General features: G+C 33.8%; 1 protein-coding gene across 1 annotated transcript; it reads right to left on the reverse strand.

Moving 5' to 3' along the window:
- Positions 1–40: 40 nt before the first annotated feature.
- Positions 41–16,506, reverse strand: LOC123883963 (sister chromatid cohesion 1 protein 1-like). Its single transcript, XM_045932933.1, has 23 exons — positions 16,356–16,506; positions 16,071–16,182; positions 15,891–15,983; positions 6,809–6,877; positions 6,647–6,705; positions 6,520–6,564; positions 6,391–6,410; positions 5,397–5,479; positions 4,071–4,188; positions 3,618–3,696; positions 3,470–3,539; positions 3,116–3,228; positions 2,338–2,411; positions 2,109–2,255; positions 1,842–2,016; positions 1,665–1,744; positions 1,444–1,573; positions 1,245–1,335; positions 965–1,101; positions 791–872; positions 594–706; positions 353–466; positions 41–273 (listed from the first exon to the last, which is right to left on the reverse strand). The coding sequence occupies exons 3-22, from the start codon at positions 15,974–15,976 to the stop codon at positions 384–386; spliced, it is 1,854 nt and encodes a 617-aa protein (XP_045788889.1). The 5' UTR covers positions 15,977–15,983; positions 16,071–16,182; positions 16,356–16,506; the 3' UTR covers positions 41–273; positions 353–383.
- Positions 16,507–17,548: the final 1,042 nt, after the last annotated feature.

Consider the following 17,548-nt stretch of genomic DNA (forward strand, 5'->3'; position numbering starts at 1 on the left):
TCAAAATCAATCATATGATAATCAAATCAATTTTCTGTTTCAAGTTTGAATCCAAATATGCACTTTAATACTCACAGAAATTCACTAGGCACCGCATAACCAATAATCCAAACTATCTAGTAATAATGGTAACATATAATATTTTAAATCCTAGTGGTTGCTATGCTAAATGGTAATCCAGCTGTGTTATGTTTGAAGGAGTATGTAGTAACTAATGATTGTATATGTATGGAGGAATCACTGTCCTTTCCTAAATTAAATATCAACATTCACCTGTTAATGATAAACAATTGATTAGTAATGCTCAGTAGGTTCAATACTTCAATGAAGAGGAACAATTATTAGAAGATACCTGCATAATTGGAGAGGAAACCAAACCTTCATCACATCTTTGATCCTCTAGAGATAATAATGTCCCCATAAGGCTCCATCTGCTCCACTCTTAGGACATCACGGGTAGCAAGAACTATGCACAACAGAGTTACGGTTACGGCAGATATATTGAAACAAGGAATGTTCAGATCTGTTTATTAATCATTAGTAAAAAATTAATATAACTGGTGGTAAGAAGTTTGAGGGCTGAGTTATAGTACCACAAGTTTGATAGAAAAGTAATGCTGCTAATTTTCTGGTCATTCCAGTAGCAAGCACATATAGGGATTCAAATTGAGGACCTCCAGGGGTGTCAAAAAATGTTTTCATCTGACTGTAACATAAAAAAGTCAATAAATATGCCTTGTTATTATAAAAAAACAATCCTTTATAATGTAAGTACGTAAAAGATTCATACACATGGATTGATTCGGTTAACTCGTCACTACGATGATTGGCCTTTCCTTGTGTTTGAGTGGGTCCTGTCTCCACATGTAGTTCTGAAAAGAAACTTATGTTAAGCGGATAAAGAATGTACCACTATAGTTAGGCTTTTCCAATAGTATTGAAGCCTTAACAAGTAATATTGTACCATGATCAGGTGTTGGACCAATGTCAGACAGCCTATGTAACTTGAAATTTGCATCCGTGAAATTTTCATTCTCCGCTACTGTATGAAGCCCCCCACTGCTGTTTCCAGATGATGAACGGCGTGTTTTCTTTGTGAGTCTGTTAATAATTCTCAAGCATCAACCCTTGACAAGCTCTTTTAACAAGACTACAATTTTCATCTCTATTCGACAAGTCAAATATGAAGATGGAATGGTCATTTAAATGGAGTCAGTAAGTGGCAAATTCAGTTTTTGTATTACCTCCCTCTCTCCAAATCTGAATGTGAGGAAAGACCATGTCCAGATACTGTACTTGGGATGGAATATGCATTGTCCCCTCCCTGAAACCCATCTGAAGGAACAATTGCATCGCAATGTTAGTTATTATAGGCAGGCATACACTTAAATAACTAATTTAGAAAAATGAATGATCAAATAACCAATTAAAAATGAAACATACCAAATTTCCCTGATGACGTTTGGGGAGTAGCATAAGGTACTCTCACACCATTGTCAAGGATCTGTGTCCGCGCCTTCTCTACAGGAGCATTAAATAGATTGTCTAGCCTACCATCAGTTTCTTCAAAACCCTTCACATTTGGAGATTTTATCAGGATTGGAGTTATTATCCTTCTAAAATATGGAAGAAAAAAAACCAAAAGATGGATGTTGGAGACTAACATATCCTGTGAAGTCATTATTATGAACTCCTGGAAGTGATGTAGATGATGGTTCTGAAGGATTCTGTGATGAAATCCTAACTGCATAAAATAATGATGTTTGTTACATTATGCTTAACCTTTTCAATGTCAAGTTTGAGTAGTTTCACAGAGAGAGAGAGAGAGAGTCTATACAGACCTGAAGGTGAATCAAGGGGTGGTTGAGTGCTCTCAATCGATAAGTCAAGAAGAGGTGCTGGATAATATATATTTTTGTTTACAATTGAAAATAAGCCATCTTTTAGCACACTAAGAGGCATCTCCCAGGGGTTAGCTCTCTTAGTTGAAGACATCATATCATGTCGCCGCTGCAACTGAGAGAAGCAGTAATACACTGTTTAAGTATATAGTTGTCTAAATCTTAGGCAAAGGATTTCTAGATGCATAGTGAATAACAATTGAAAACCTTATTCATTCCTCCTCTTTTTGAGACTAAAGCAGATGGGTTTTTAAGCCAACTTTGGTATGTAGAAGCAGTGATCACAGTTTGCCCACAGTCCATTACCATTAGTTTTCCTCTTTTCCTTTTAGTTGGCCTTCGCCTTTGAGGTTCCTGTTACATTGCACTTATGCAGTTGGTCATTTTGTTTTCACAACATCGTAATGTTCTTTGAACAGATAAATAACTATATTACCTCTCTAGCATTCATGGTGTCATTATTTTGCGGAATGATCGGGGGCTCAGGATGTTGGTCTTCCATTATATCATCTGCAGAATAGTTATATCAGTGACAGAACATAAATATATGCATGGCAAGACACACTTGTTCGTGTAGAAAGGGAATCCTCTGGTCTGAACATGGAAACCAAAACTTTTTAATGGCAACCTACGAGCTTAAACAGGCTCTCTATTATAGCCAAAAAAATAATCAAAGTACATAAAATCAAAATCCTATATTGAAAATGTAAAAGACAAAAGAATCAATGCATTATAAAACCAAAACATAACAAACCAAAAGTACTTAATTCTTGTGTATCTACCTAATTCAACACTATTTGTAGTTTTACTTCTGTTTTGACAGCCAATAACCTGGGTAGCAAGATATTGTAGTTATTTTTGTAGCCATTGTATATAGTTAGTAAAATATATACATTTATTGCAAAAAAATGCCAAAGTGGCTTAAACAGACTAAAATGAAAATGGATCAATTTAAAGGATTTAAACTGTTAGCAGGTATATGAGTGCCTGACAAATTTGACCCCATTTCAACTCAACACTAATAGTTCTAATTGCCAAACATATTCAAGTAAGGTACATCATATGGAAAATATGTCTTAAAGAAACATGAAATGCAATTGAGGGGATGGAAATACTTGCTCCAACATTTTCTTATTTTCTCAATGTGGAAAAATAATCAGCTATATTGAAAGTATCGGTGTTTAGAAGCAGTCAGTGATTGATATGCTACTCACCTCTCATTGGGTCATCTGGAGGAGGTGGGGAGGGTATAAGCACGGATGGAAGTTGGCCATAATTTCCTGAAGTTACATTCACTTGTGTTTCGTCATCTCCTTCATTATCAAACCTGTTTCGCAGCATTCACAAAAAAAAAGGGTAAATAATGATAATAATAAATCATTTTCATAAGATTCAAGAATCAGATAATAGCATTGATGGTTCACTGATCTCTGACACATGGAAATATTGACAGCTGCATCTCAATTATGGCATACATGACATAAAGCTTAAAATTAAAATGACAAAATGAAATATTGCTAGAAAGAAGAACACAACTATACAAAATAAAGATGGTGGAAGCCAAAAACCTATCAAATCGATTGGGGTTATCCGTATTAGCTTGGTAAGAGTCAGGTATGGTAATATCCTCCGGAGCCGCTGAGAAAGTTGAAGTGTCAGCATAGGAGAAATTAGACAGAATGCAGACATGTATTTGGCAAATTCAAGAATGAAAACCTTGATGGTGATTATTCCCTAGATCTTCCTCCTCTCTTCCTGCATTACCAATGTCAGGTTCCTCCATAGTATCAAGTCGCTGCAACAAAAGGAAAAGCATAGATAAGCCCAACCTTGTTTGCAAAGATATCAACAATTTTCAGTTTTGAAGAAAATCCCATTAGGTAATTGTGATTAGACCGTAAATACCAGCCACTCTTGACAAGACAGGGAAATTAATGTAATCCACCAGTGTTTTATATTTGTAAATGGCAAGGTAAATAAGTAAATCATGATAACACAGTTAAACATTTGATCATCATGAAATAAACTTGTTTCTTGGATAGCAAGTCACAACTAGATTATAATTGATTACAGTTTCTATATAGGAAAAGCTTCCATCAGTATATTAGTTTAAATTTCTTGGTGCTACATGCTACCAGTATATACACTATTGTGCAATTAATTACATACCATAGAGAAATAAGCGTTATGTTGGAACCCCATTGTAGTGGTTGCATTGGACTGAAGGGACTGTTCAATTTCTTCCAGAGTCATCCGTTCTTTATCTGGCAAAGTAATTGCCGCTCTCCTATCAAAATGTTAACACACATAGCAAAGGGAAATCAAATTAAGAAAAATAAAAATGTAACTGAAACTTGCATATTGAATTTCCAATCTATCAAAGTATTGAAACTTGATGTTGATCATCAGAATATATTGGTGAGAAAAATTCTCTAATTTAAAGATGAATTGATAATGATCAAGTTCATCCAATAATTACAACAAGGGACCATTTATTAGGGAACCCCATTCAAGCAACCATGTTTCTACCCTTAAGCAGTTACTAAGCCTGAATAAAGACTTGTCATGGCAGAAAAATTGGCAACACTGGAAGCTAATCATACTTGGACTTTGCAACCTCTACCTGCTGGCAAGAAGTCCATAGGATGCATATGGGTGTATAAGGTCAAATATAGGGTTGATGGTTCACTGGAAAAATACAATTGCACCCAGTTGCACAAGAGTTTACTCAACAAGTTGGGGTGGACTTTATAGACACTTTTTCACCACTAGCCAAATTTACCACTGTCAGAATCCTACTTTCAGTTGCAGCTCTGAAACATTGGAATTTTCTTCAACTAAATACCAACAATGCTTTTTTGAATTATGATTAACTTGAAGAAGTATTCATGCAGTTACCTAAGGATTATCCAAACAAGGGGAACCTTATGTACAAATTAAAAAAGTCCCTACGTAGCATTAGGCAAGCTAGACAGTGGTACTAAAAATTCAGTACTACCATTAGTCAATTTGGGTTTTTACAATCCTTTCAAGGCCATTCCCTATTCTCTATTGGCTAAAGAGCCTCCGCAGTAATTTTACTGGTATATGTGGATGATATAATCCTAGCTTGTCCCAATGGAGACAAAATTAAGGTCATATATAGTCCTTGAGAAGAATTTCAGGCTAAAAGTTTTTAGGGATCTTCATTACTACTTCCTTGGGTTGGAAATTGCAAAATCAACTAAAGGAATTCATTTGTGTCAAAGGAAGTATACACTTCAGTTGTTACATTACAGGACACTGGTTTTCTTATAGTCAAGCCTGCTGCAGACCCATGGTTGCCAATGTGAGCTTTAATTTCACCGATGGTTCTCTTCTAATTTTTCAAAATTAATACTTATAGTCCAATATTTTCTCTCGTTTTCTTTACTAAATTAAGATCAATCATCAAGTTTCAAACCATGAACAAGTTAAAATTGAAAATAATTATCAATTAACACAAATTTGACATACTTAGCTTGAGATTTTCTTTTAGGAAGCATTGTCGGATCTGCTTCTGGAGCACTCTTTACTTTCCATGCTTCATTAATCTCAACCTTACACAATCATATACCAAAAATTTGAATATTATTTCAAATTAAAAACATAACTAGACCCTTACCCGTGCGATGCACGGGTGTGATGCGATTGTTTTTATTTTACAATTGCTTAATTTTATTTGTTATGCAAAAATTTAATTTTTGCAAAAAATAAAATAACTACAACAAATCATGGTTTTAGAAAATAACATAAGTATTTATACCTATGCACAAAAGATGAAGAGGCAATATAATGGAAAGAGAAATTGCACATATAAGATACAAAGAAAAAAAACTATTCTCACATTCAACCGAAAAAACAAATAGTAATCTTGTTGAGTACATGATTGAGCATCCGGGAATGAAAATATTTGTTTCTAACATTCGTAATAGTTACTTAGGAAAATATGAATATGATACAAATTAAAACAATTGTAACCTATATATTAAAATATTGGTAGAAGAGTTCAAGGGATGAAAATTGAATGATGACTTAAGAGATAAAAAATATATTACCAGGAGTTACAAAGTTAATTAGTGTGTATTTTTTTATTCTTCTTATTATAATATAGTAAGCAAAAGTTATTATATTCATCAAAAAAAAACTAAAAGGCTAAGTAAAGACTTGAGTGAGTGTATATTAAAAAGTCATAATTTTATAAATGTAGAATATGAAAAGCATAGAGATGAAATAATAATAATAATAATAATAATAATAATAATAATAATAATAATAATAATAATAATAATAATATAAGTAGAAATGATGTGGCATTGTAGAGTGGTTTAATTGGATTTAAATGGATGATGTGGCTAAATGAAACAATTTAATTGGTCTAAGTGGATTAGGGTTAGGAGAACTATTTAGGAATTATATATATAGATATATATAGATAGATAAGCAAAAATGTAGAAGTTAAATTACATACCAGAAGACGTGAAACATCATCTGCAAGACAAAATTCAAAAAATAAAAAATAGTGAGAATTCAGAAACGTCGCCGGTTTAACATTTTATCAAATAATTAATCATGAAAATCAAGGAATCGATAAATTTACCATAAAGCATCTTCACTTTTCTTTCATAAACAATCACAACTCCTCCTATTTAAAGCACAAAATCCATTAAATAGAATCACAAAAAATTATCAAATTAAACTTCTAGAAAGAGTGTGAATGTACGTACCCATGAGAATTCCAGAAAGTCTCAGAGCCATAGGAATCGTTGGATTCAAAATCTCTTCACTATAAACAAGTAAAATAAAACGACACCGTATAAGAATAAGCAAAAAGAAAAAAATCAATTATCAACAAACTACGACTACGATGAAAAAAGTGATTACGCTACCAGATCTTGATGATATTGAGCTTACTCAGTTTCCTTCTGTTAATCTTAGCATGCATAGTTGCAGCCATCCTTCATCAAAGAAAAAGCGATTATAGTTTCTCATTTTAGTAACAATAGCAAAAAACACGAAATGTAACGAAATTCAAAATGCAATTGAAACTTTCAAGTAAGATCATGAAAATGCATGTGAGAAAATTTCAAATGCAGATGTGAAATTGAGTACCAAATTTGGCCGAGTGGTGCTTTTCGAGCAAGAAGTTGATGTGAGTAGAACATTTTCTAGCTATGGAGTTGAAAAGAAAATTGTCTGGAACTAGAAAATTTGTTAAGTTGAAGAAGATTTGAAGAAAATTGCAGAGAAAGAAACGAAAAAAAGGTGTAAAAGCGATTATCTCGGAAATCTCTTATTTATATACCCGCCAAATACAAGCAAGAAGCGGAAACGGAAATGGATACACTACACGAGAGAGCATAGAGATTCTCTGTGTTATTAATCGTGATTAGTCCACGTGTAATTTTCAACGTTTAAGATTAAATGGGGTTGAGAGTTGCAGGGTAGAAGCGTTGTTTAGTGGTGTAGAAGATTCTAGTTTGGGTGTTTAATGCACTCATGCCATGTGAGTTTGTTATGGTGAGTGGAAGCTGGAGTAACAAATTTTGAAATTCTTACATCGAGTTTTGTCGTTAACGTTTATGGGTGTGTTTTTCGGATTTCATATTTGGTTTTATAATGGTTTTATGTTATTTAAATTATTATAGTCTATAATAACTGTTATAAACTAATAACTATTATATTGAATACAAGAGAGAATGCCTTGTTATTATATTAAGAATAAGAGTTTGCTATATATATAGCATTACACTTGACTCAAAAATAGAAAAACAAAATAGAAGTCACCACGTTACAAGCCTTTATTATGTGGAGACCATATACTAAGTCATATTCCTAATAATAGAAACAGATTAAAACATACTAATAGTAATAACCACAAAATATTTAACATTCCCTCCCTTAAACTATATGCATAATGCATTTAGTTTATTTTTGATGCTTCAACCATTCCCATCATCTTACGAAGTTTCAAATATTGATCTAATTTTATGGGCTTTGTCATTATGTCTGCAACCTGTTCTTGAGAATTGCAGTAGCTTAATTCCACAACTCCATCTTTTACCAAATCTCTCAAAAAATGAAATTTGATATCAATGTGTTTGCTTCTACCATGAAAAACTGAATTCTTTGAAAGCTTTATTGTAGAGCTATTATCACATTGAATCATAGTACTCCTTTTCTCTTTATGACCAAGCTTCTCTAATACCCTTTTTAACCAAAGACATTGACAAGCACAAGATGCAGCAGCTACATATTCAGCCTCAGTAGTCGACAACGTCACAATAGGTTGTTTTTTTGAAGACCAAGACACTGCTGCAGAACCAAGCAAGAAAACAAATCCAGAAGTGCTCCTTCGATCGTCCAAATCACCGGCAAAGTCACTGTCGGTGTATGCCACCAAGTTTGAGTTGTCTCCCTTTTTGTAAAAAATACCCAATTCAGTTGTACCTTTGAGGTACCTTAGTATCCTTTTTGCTGCAAGCCAGTGAGATTCAGTTGGACAAGACATAAATCTACTAATGAGACTTACTCCATACATTAAATCAGGTCTTGTTGCAGTCAAATACATCAAACTGCCAACCATCTTCATGTATAAAGTTGCATCAACTTTGGTTTCTTCATTATTTTTTGATAACTTTGTTCCTGGCACAATAGGATTCTGCACTGAGTTACTATTATTCTTTGACACACAAAAATCCCATTTGGATTTTGTATTACCTCAATTCCTAAAAAATACCGCATCCTTCCCAAATCAGACATGTCAAATTCTACCATCATTGAATTTTTAAATTCTTCACACATAATCCTATCATTCCCAGTATATATTAAATCATCAACATAAAGACTTACTATTAACAACTTGCTTCCTTCCTTTGTTTTTGTAAACAATGTATGTTCACAAAAACATTTTTCAAAGCCTTCTCGAACAAAGTATGCTTCTATCTTGCTATACCATGCTCTTGGTGCCTGCTTAAGGCCATACAAAGCCTTTTTCAGCTTGTAAACTTTATCTTCTTCACCTTTCTTCTCATATCCTAATGGTTGCTTCACAAATACCTCTTCATTAAGTTCACCGTGAAGAAATGCACTCTTTACATCCAACTGAAAAACATCCCAACTGTGTTGAGCAGCCAAAGCAAGTATCAATCGAATGGTATCCAGTCTGGCCACTGGAGCAAAGACTTCAGTGTAGTCAACTCCATATTGTTGTGCATACCCCTTCGCCACTAGTCTCGCCTTGTACTTATCTATTTGTCCATTCTCATTGAGTTTAGTTTTATAAATCCACTTAACTCCAATTGGTTTGATTCCATTTGGTAAAATTGTAAGCTCCCAAGTCTTGTTCTTTTCTATTGATTCAATTTCCGCCTTCATTGCGTCTCTCCACTTATTGCTCTTTCTAGCTTCCTCAAATGAGAGTGGATCATCTTCGGTGAGCATCATCATTGCATTTAAATTGTCTTCATCAGATAAGCCTTCACCAGTTTCATAATCTGCCAAATAAGAAGGTGGTCTTCGTACCCTCCCTTCAACCATATTTGGTGATTCATCTTCGTGTGATTCACTAGAAGATGAATTGGATTCAATGGAATTTGTTGTATCATCATTGTTGCCTCCCTCATTGCCATTGTTGTGTTCCTCTTCATTGCCATTATTACCTACCTCTTCATTTCCTTCTATTGCCTCTTCAATATCATTTTCATAATCATTTTTCCATTCTAAAACATCTACTCTGCGTTCATCTTTGTTGTTGTCCCAGTTCCAACATACATCTTCTTCAAAAATCACATCCTTGCTAATGATTATTTTCTTGGAAACTGGATCATATAATTTGTAGGCCTTTGATTCATCACTTACTCCTAGCAAGACACATTTCTTGCTCTTATCATCTAACTTGCTTCTTTTCTGGTCCGGAATATGTGCATGAGCCACACATCCAAAAACTCGAAAGTAATTAATTGTTGGCTTTATACCACTCCATGCCTCTTCTGGAGTTTTATTTTGCACAGCTAGTGTAGGACATCTATTAAGAATATGGACACTCCATTTTACAGCTTCGGGCCAAAACATTTTTGGAACTTTCTTCTCAACCAACATAGAGCGCACCATGTTCATTATCGTCCTATTTTTTCTCTCAGCAACTCCATTCTGTTGAGGAGTATAAGCTGCAGTCAATTGTCTGCTTATGCCTTGAACTTTGCAAAATTCTTCAAACTCATTTGAGTTAAATTCACCACCTCTATCTGTTCTCAAAGAGGTGATATATGCACCTGACTCCTTTTCAACATAAGCTTTAAAATTTTTGAACATTGCAAAAGCCTCTGATTTTTCATGTAAGAAGTAAATCCACGTCTTACGAGTAAAATCATCTATAAAACTTAGGAAGTACCTTTTGTTGCTGTTTGATTCTGGTTTAATGGGTCCACATATATCTGCATGCACAAGTTGAAGCTTATTTGATGCTCTCCATAAGCTCTTTTTAGACATAGAGTCTCTATGTTGTTTTCCGATCAAACACTCTGTACATAGCTTCTTCGGAATTTGGATTGAAGGCAAACCATTTACCATTTTCTTATAAAAAAGTGTCCTCAATCCTTGATAGCTTAAGTGACCAAACCGACAATGCCAAAGATAAGATTCATTTTCTGACACGTTTTGAAAGCATGTAGACTCATTTGGCATCATGGAAGCCACTAAACAAAACATTTTATTTCCACTCATGATTGTTTCCATAATTAATCCTTTTGTTGGATGATATATCATGCATTTCCCATGTTGAATCAAAATAGATAAGCCTTTATCTTGTAGTTGTCCTATGCTCAATAAATTGTTCTTTAACTCAGGAATATAGTAAACATTCGAAATTACCTGAGTAAATCCGTTCACACGCATACGAACATTCCCTTTTCCAATAACAGCCATTCTACTGTCATTTCCAAGTTTTACAGTATGTCTGAAGCTTTCATCTAAATCCGAGAACCACTTTTTGTTTCCACTCATATGATTGCTGCAACCAGAGTCAAGAAACCACATTTCTTCCTTCTCGTCGTGTTTGATTTCAACATATGACATCAATAATATCTCTTCTTCTTTCTCTTCAAATTCAGCATAGTTGGCTTTTTGCTCCCAATCAGGACACTCATATTGATAGTGACCCAACTGATGACACCGAAAACACTCTATAAGAGCTTTATTGTAGGGTTGTCGCCCCCTTCCTCTTCCTCGACCTCCTCTAAACATGCCTCTACCTCTTCCTCTTCCATATCTATCTTCATGAGAAATCTTAAGAACTTGTTCTTCTTCTCTATGGCTTGTCATCCTTTGTTCATGAACAAGAAGACTACTTTGCAACTCATCAATAGTCATTGTATCCAAGTTGTTGGATTCTTCAATTGAGCATACCACATAATCAAATTTTGAGATCATTGATCTTAAAATCTTCTCAGTGATGATTGTTTGACTCATGCTTTCACCATGAGCTTTCATTTTGTTAGCAATGGTTAGAGTGCGAGAGAAATAAGCATTAACGGTTTCTCCTTCTTTCATATGCAGAATCTCAAAATCCTTTCGTAAAGCTTGCAGTTGTGCCCTTTTGACTCGGTTTGAACCTTGAAATTTTTGTTTCATTGATTCCCAGATACTTTTCGACGTCTCCTTGTCGAGGATTGTTTCAAGCACATCACGAGAAATGGCTTGAAAAAGGTAATTCTTTGCCTTCAAGTCCTTCAACTTTTGTTCTTCGATTAATTTGCGTTGCTCCTCTGTTGGCTCAACTCCTGCTGCCATAACCAATATCCCATTTTCAATGAGATCCCAATATTCTTTCGAACGAAGAAAATTTTCCATCAACATTGCCCAATGGTCATAATGACCATCAAACTTGGGAATAGCCGACTGTACGAAACCACTGCTATCACTTTCTGCCATTCTCCTAACCTCCTTCTAGAAAGAAAATTGCAATTTCTTTCTCCACAACTGCTCTCACTCTTCTCTTTTTTATTTTTTACTCCAATGGTTTCTCTCACACACACATTCACTATAGATCAGGCCCCAACAATGGAGCTCTGATACCAATTGTTATAAACTAATAACTATTATATTGAATACAAGAGAGAATGCCTTGTTATTATATTAAGAATAAGAGTTTGCTATATATATAGCATTACACTTGACTCAAAAATAGAAAAACAAAATAGAAGTCACCACGTTACAAGCCTTTATTATGTGGAGACCATATACTAAGTCATATTCCTAATAATAGAAACAGATTAAAACATACTAATAGTAATAACCACAAAATATTTAACAATAACAACCTGAGCATCAAGTTCAATTATCAATCAAATTCTCATACATGTTTTCTTTTGCTAAATTAAGGCATCATCTCAATCCAATTGCATCAGCCAGAGTTGGAGAAATGTGAATTTCCTCTAACTTAGTTGTTGCAAATAAAGGCTACCCTCTATGGTCTCGAATCAGCATACCCAACACGACTTTCCATCATCAAAGCTAAGCTAATGTGTTTACAATGTCAACTTTGTTGTGTTTACAATGTGATATCTCAAATAACTCTCACACCCTTTTCAAAACCATTATGTGATAGCTTATATATAAGCTCGTTGTCGCTTCTATCACTATTATCACAAGAAATCCTCGAAAAGATATATGTTTCAATGTTTCAACCTTCAAAATTATTTGACTTACATCTACATTCTACTCAATTTTTTTTATAAAATAGTTAAAGAATGAAGAAATTATAATTAAGAGAAAATTTGAATTCTTTCCTTTGAGGTACAAGGTAAAACTTATACTCACTTGCCTTTATATGCTTGCAGTATCCAACCGACCCTATTTTATGGTTTCAAAAGAAGATCCGAGGTAATATGGTTGTGTTGACTGACCATATATCAAAGGAGATGAATGAATCGAATTTGATTCGATGCCAAAATATTCCAAAGAGACCTAATTATGATTGGCGTGATCTTATAGATGAAAAGGTAAATTTAAACCGTTAATGTTCAAGATCTTTTCATCCAAAATATCACGCCAATCACAACCAGATCTCTTGGTAATTTTTTGACATCGAATCAAATTCGATTCATTCATCTACTTTGATATATGGTCAGTCAACACAACCATACTACCTCAAATCTTCTTTTGAAACCATAAAAAGGACCGCATTGATACTGCAAGCATATAAAACCAAGTGAGTATAAGTCTGACCTTGTACCTCAAAGGACAAAATTCAAATATTTTCTTAATAATATTTTTTTCCTTCTTTAACTTTTTTTTATAAAAAAATTGAGTAAAATATAGATATAACTCAAATTATTTTGTGATAAGAGTGATAGAAGCGGCAACGAGCCTATATATGAGCTATTGTAGAATGGTTTTGGAAAGGGTGTGAGAGCTATTTGAGATATCACATTGTAAACAAAACAGAGTTGACATTGTAAACACGGTAGCTTAGCTTTGCTGATGGAAAGTCCTGTCGGGGTATGCCGATACGAGACCATAGAGGGCAGCCTCTGTTTGTAACAACTAAGTTCGAGGAAATCCACATTTCTTCAACTCTGGCTTAAACAATTTGATTGAGAGGGTGTCTTGATCTAGCCAAGGAGCACAAGTATGAGAATTTGATTCGCATTTGATTCGAATTTCATTCAAAGGAGATGAATGAATCGAATTTGATTCGATGCCAAAATATTCCAAAGAGACCTAATTATGATTGGCGTGATCTTATAGATGAAAAGGTAAATTTAAATCGTCAGTGTTCAAGATCTTTTCATCCGGAATATCACGCCAATCGCAACCAGATCTCTTGATAATTTTTTGACATCGAATCAAATTCGATTCATTCATCTACTTTGATATATGGTCAGTCAACACAACCACATTACCTCAAATCTTCTTTTGAAACCATAAAAAGGGGCCGTTTGATACTACAAGCATATAAAACCAAGTGAGTATAAGTTTGATACTGGAAAGGGTGTGAGAGCTATTTGAGATATTTGAATTCTTTCCTTTGAGGTACAAGGTAAAACTTATACTCACTTGCCTTTATATGCTTGCAGTATCCCACCGACCCTATTTTATGGTTTCAAAAGAAGATCCGAGGTAATATGGTTGTGTTGACTGACCATATATCAAAGGAGATGAATGAATCGAATTTGATTCGATGCCAAAATATTCCAAAGAGACCTAATTATGATTGGAGTGATCTTATAGATGAAAAGGTAAATTTAAACCGTTAATGTTCAAGATCTTTTCATCCAAAATATCACGCCAATCACAACCAGATCTCTTGGTAATTTTTTGACATCGAATCAAATTTGATTCATTCATCTACTTTGATATATGGTCAGTCAACACAACCATACTACCTCAAATATTCTTTTGAAACCATAAAAGGGACCACTTTGATACTGCAAGCTTATAAAACCAAGTGAGTATAAGTCTGACCTTGTACCTCAAAGGACAAAATTCAAATATTTTCTTAATAATATTTTTTTTCCTTCTTTAACTTTTATTATAAAAAAATTGAGTAAAATATAGATATAACTCAAATTATTTTGTGATAAGAGTGATAGAAGCGGCAACGAGCCTATATATATGAGCTATTGTAGAATGGTTTTGGAAAGGGTGTGAGAGCTATTTGAGATATCACATTGTAAACAAAACAGAGTTGACATTGTAAACACAGTAGCTTAGCTTTGTTGATGGAAAGTCCTGTCGGGGTATGCCGATACGAAACCATAGAGGGCAGCCTCTGTTTGTAACAACTAAGTTCGAGGAAATCCACATTTCTTCAACTCTAGCATAAACAATTTGATTGAGATGGTGTCTTGATCTAGCCAAGGAGCACAAGTATGAGAATTTGATTCGCATTTGATTCGAATTTCATTCAAAGGAGATGAATGAATCGAATTTGATTCGATGCCAAAATATTCCAAAGAGACCTAATTATGATTGGCGTGATCTTATAGATGAAAAGATAAATTTAAATCGTCAGTGTTCAAGATCTTTTCATCCGGAATATCACGCCAATCACAACCAGATCTCTTGGTAATTTTTTGACATCGAATCAAATTCGATTCATTCATCTACTTTGATATATGGTCAGTCAACACAACCATATTACCTCAAATCTTCTTTTGAAACCATAAAAAGGGGCCGTTTGATACTGCAAGCATATAAAACCAAGTGAGTATAAGTTTGATACTGGAAAGGGTGTGAGAGCTATTTGAGCTATTTGAATTCTTTCCTTTGAGGTACAAGGTAAAACTTATACTCACTTGCATTTATATTCTTGCAGTATCCAACCGACCCTATATATGAGCAATTGTAGAATGATTTTGGAAAGGGTGTGAGAGCTATTTGAAATATCACATTGTAAGCAAAACATAGTTGACATTGTAAACACAGTAGCTTAGCTTTGATGATTGAAAGTCCTGTCGGGGTATGCCGATACGAGACCATAGAGGGCAACCTCTGTTTGCAACAACTAAGTTCGAGGAAATCCACATTTCTCCAACTCTGGCTTAAGCAATTCGATTGAGATGGTGCCTTGATCTAGCCAAGGAGCACAAGTATGAGAATTTGATAATTGAACTTGATGCTGATGTTGTTGTCAAATGCCTCTCTGGTAGATTGAAACTGGATGAAATTGATAATGTTATCATAGATCGTAAGACACCCTAATGTTCTTAGCTCTACCTATGTAAGACACCCAAATATGTAAGACACCCTAGTGTTATATAAATATGAAAGTAAGGGTTCTTACATAGATGTCCAGTCCTGGACATAAGGGAGTGTATTAAGAGTCTCACAGTGGATGAAATATAACCTAAAAATGAATTTTAAGTGAGAGACATAACTCAGCATACAAGGTTGTTTTGCAAGGTTAAGTTAGGCTCAACCAAAATATTATAGTCACCAAAAGGAAACAAAGGCAAGATCTATACAAACCTGGCATGGAGGAACCTCGTTAATGAAATCAACTCTATAGCATCAATTGTTGAAATACAATCATCTTTGTCCCCACATTTTTCCATTATAGCCCTGCGTTACAATCATATGAGTAAATTAAATGTGTTTCACTTTATTCAACCCTGTGGCTTGAAATAGTTTATTTCTAGGATCACTTACCTATGAATAACTTTGCAATTGTTGATAAATACCAACGCTTCAGGATGATTAACTTTAAACACATTCTTAGTTGGTTCTTCATATTAAATAGCTCATTTAGTTGATGACACACCTGAAGCATGAAAGCAGTAAAACATATAGGTTACATAAGTTACATTGTGATTGATATAGAACTTGTTTACATTGACTTGTTTGAACTTATCAGCCGAAAAAATATCTTGCGAGATTGTTTGGGAGAGCATATAAAATTGTGTTTATTTCTATAATAAATGTAGTTAAGATTACCAGACTAATGCAACCCCTTTGATAAGCCGCCACAACCTGAAAATTTGACCAATGTTGCTAAACTTTTTTTTTTCACAACCGTTATCCGGTTCACTAGAACATTTTTCATTTAATGTTTTTCTTTTTAGTTCAGCATCAGTTGCATGTCCACTAGAATTTATAACTTTGATATGAGTTGGCAACTGTCAAACAAACGAAAAATAAATTAGTTATAGCAATAACAACAACAACAATAATAATAATAATAATATTCATCAAAAACAACAATGATAATAATAATAATAATAATACTGATATATTCCTTCCCCCTAATTCCAACAATAATAATACCCTAAAAGATAATCAATTTTAAACTATATATACTAAAATATCTGATTGAAGTTCAATTGAAAAAATAATCGATCTTTATGGGCAAATTTTTGCAAATTCTTCCGAGGATTAGAAAACATATCATAGAGTTACAAAGATAGGGCCAAGAATACACTATCTTCTTGAGGGATCTAGTGGCAAATTCAGTCTCCTCAACTCACTGAGGCGTCTTTAAACAAAGGACAACATCATGAGAGTTTACAAAAGATCCAAATCGGACAATACCTCAGAAAAGCAGTGCCTCCGACTTAGATCGGAACACTAATCTAAAACCATGTCAATCCAAAAGATCAAATCTTTAACACAAAAATCCTTCAAAATCATAAAGCGTATTAACAAATTAAAAAAAAAATCACAAAATCAACAATAAATATTCAAAACATTATCAAATATCAAAAACCACACAGAAATAACAACAATAAATGAGAAAACAAATTCACCACCCACATGAACTAAACAAATTTAATATACCCGATGAAGAAAAACAAAGCACAATATTTTGCCGCAACAACAATAAAAAGCAAATGATGAAAAAAACCTAGAAAAACAGGTATATTTATATTACTAGGGTGAGATGAATCAGAAGAATTGAGAAGAGAAGGGGAATCCATGAGTTAATTGTTTTCCTTTTGTGCAAAACGCAAGTTTTTGATGAATTAAAATGGATTTCATAAGCGTTTTGGCAAAGATAGAAAGAAAAGGGCAAAATTTAACTTTAGGTTATTTATCTTATTTATTTGTAACAAATTAGTCTTTTATTTTATTTTATTTTTCCAAACAAGTCATTTATCTTTATAAAAAATGGAAAAAAATTGAAAAAATTG

This window comes from Trifolium pratense, linkage group LG1 (genome assembly GCF_020283565.1).
Source record: "Trifolium pratense cultivar HEN17-A07 linkage group LG1, ARS_RC_1.1, whole genome shotgun sequence".
Lineage (NCBI taxonomy): Eukaryota > Viridiplantae > Streptophyta > Magnoliopsida > Fabales > Fabaceae > Trifolium > Trifolium pratense.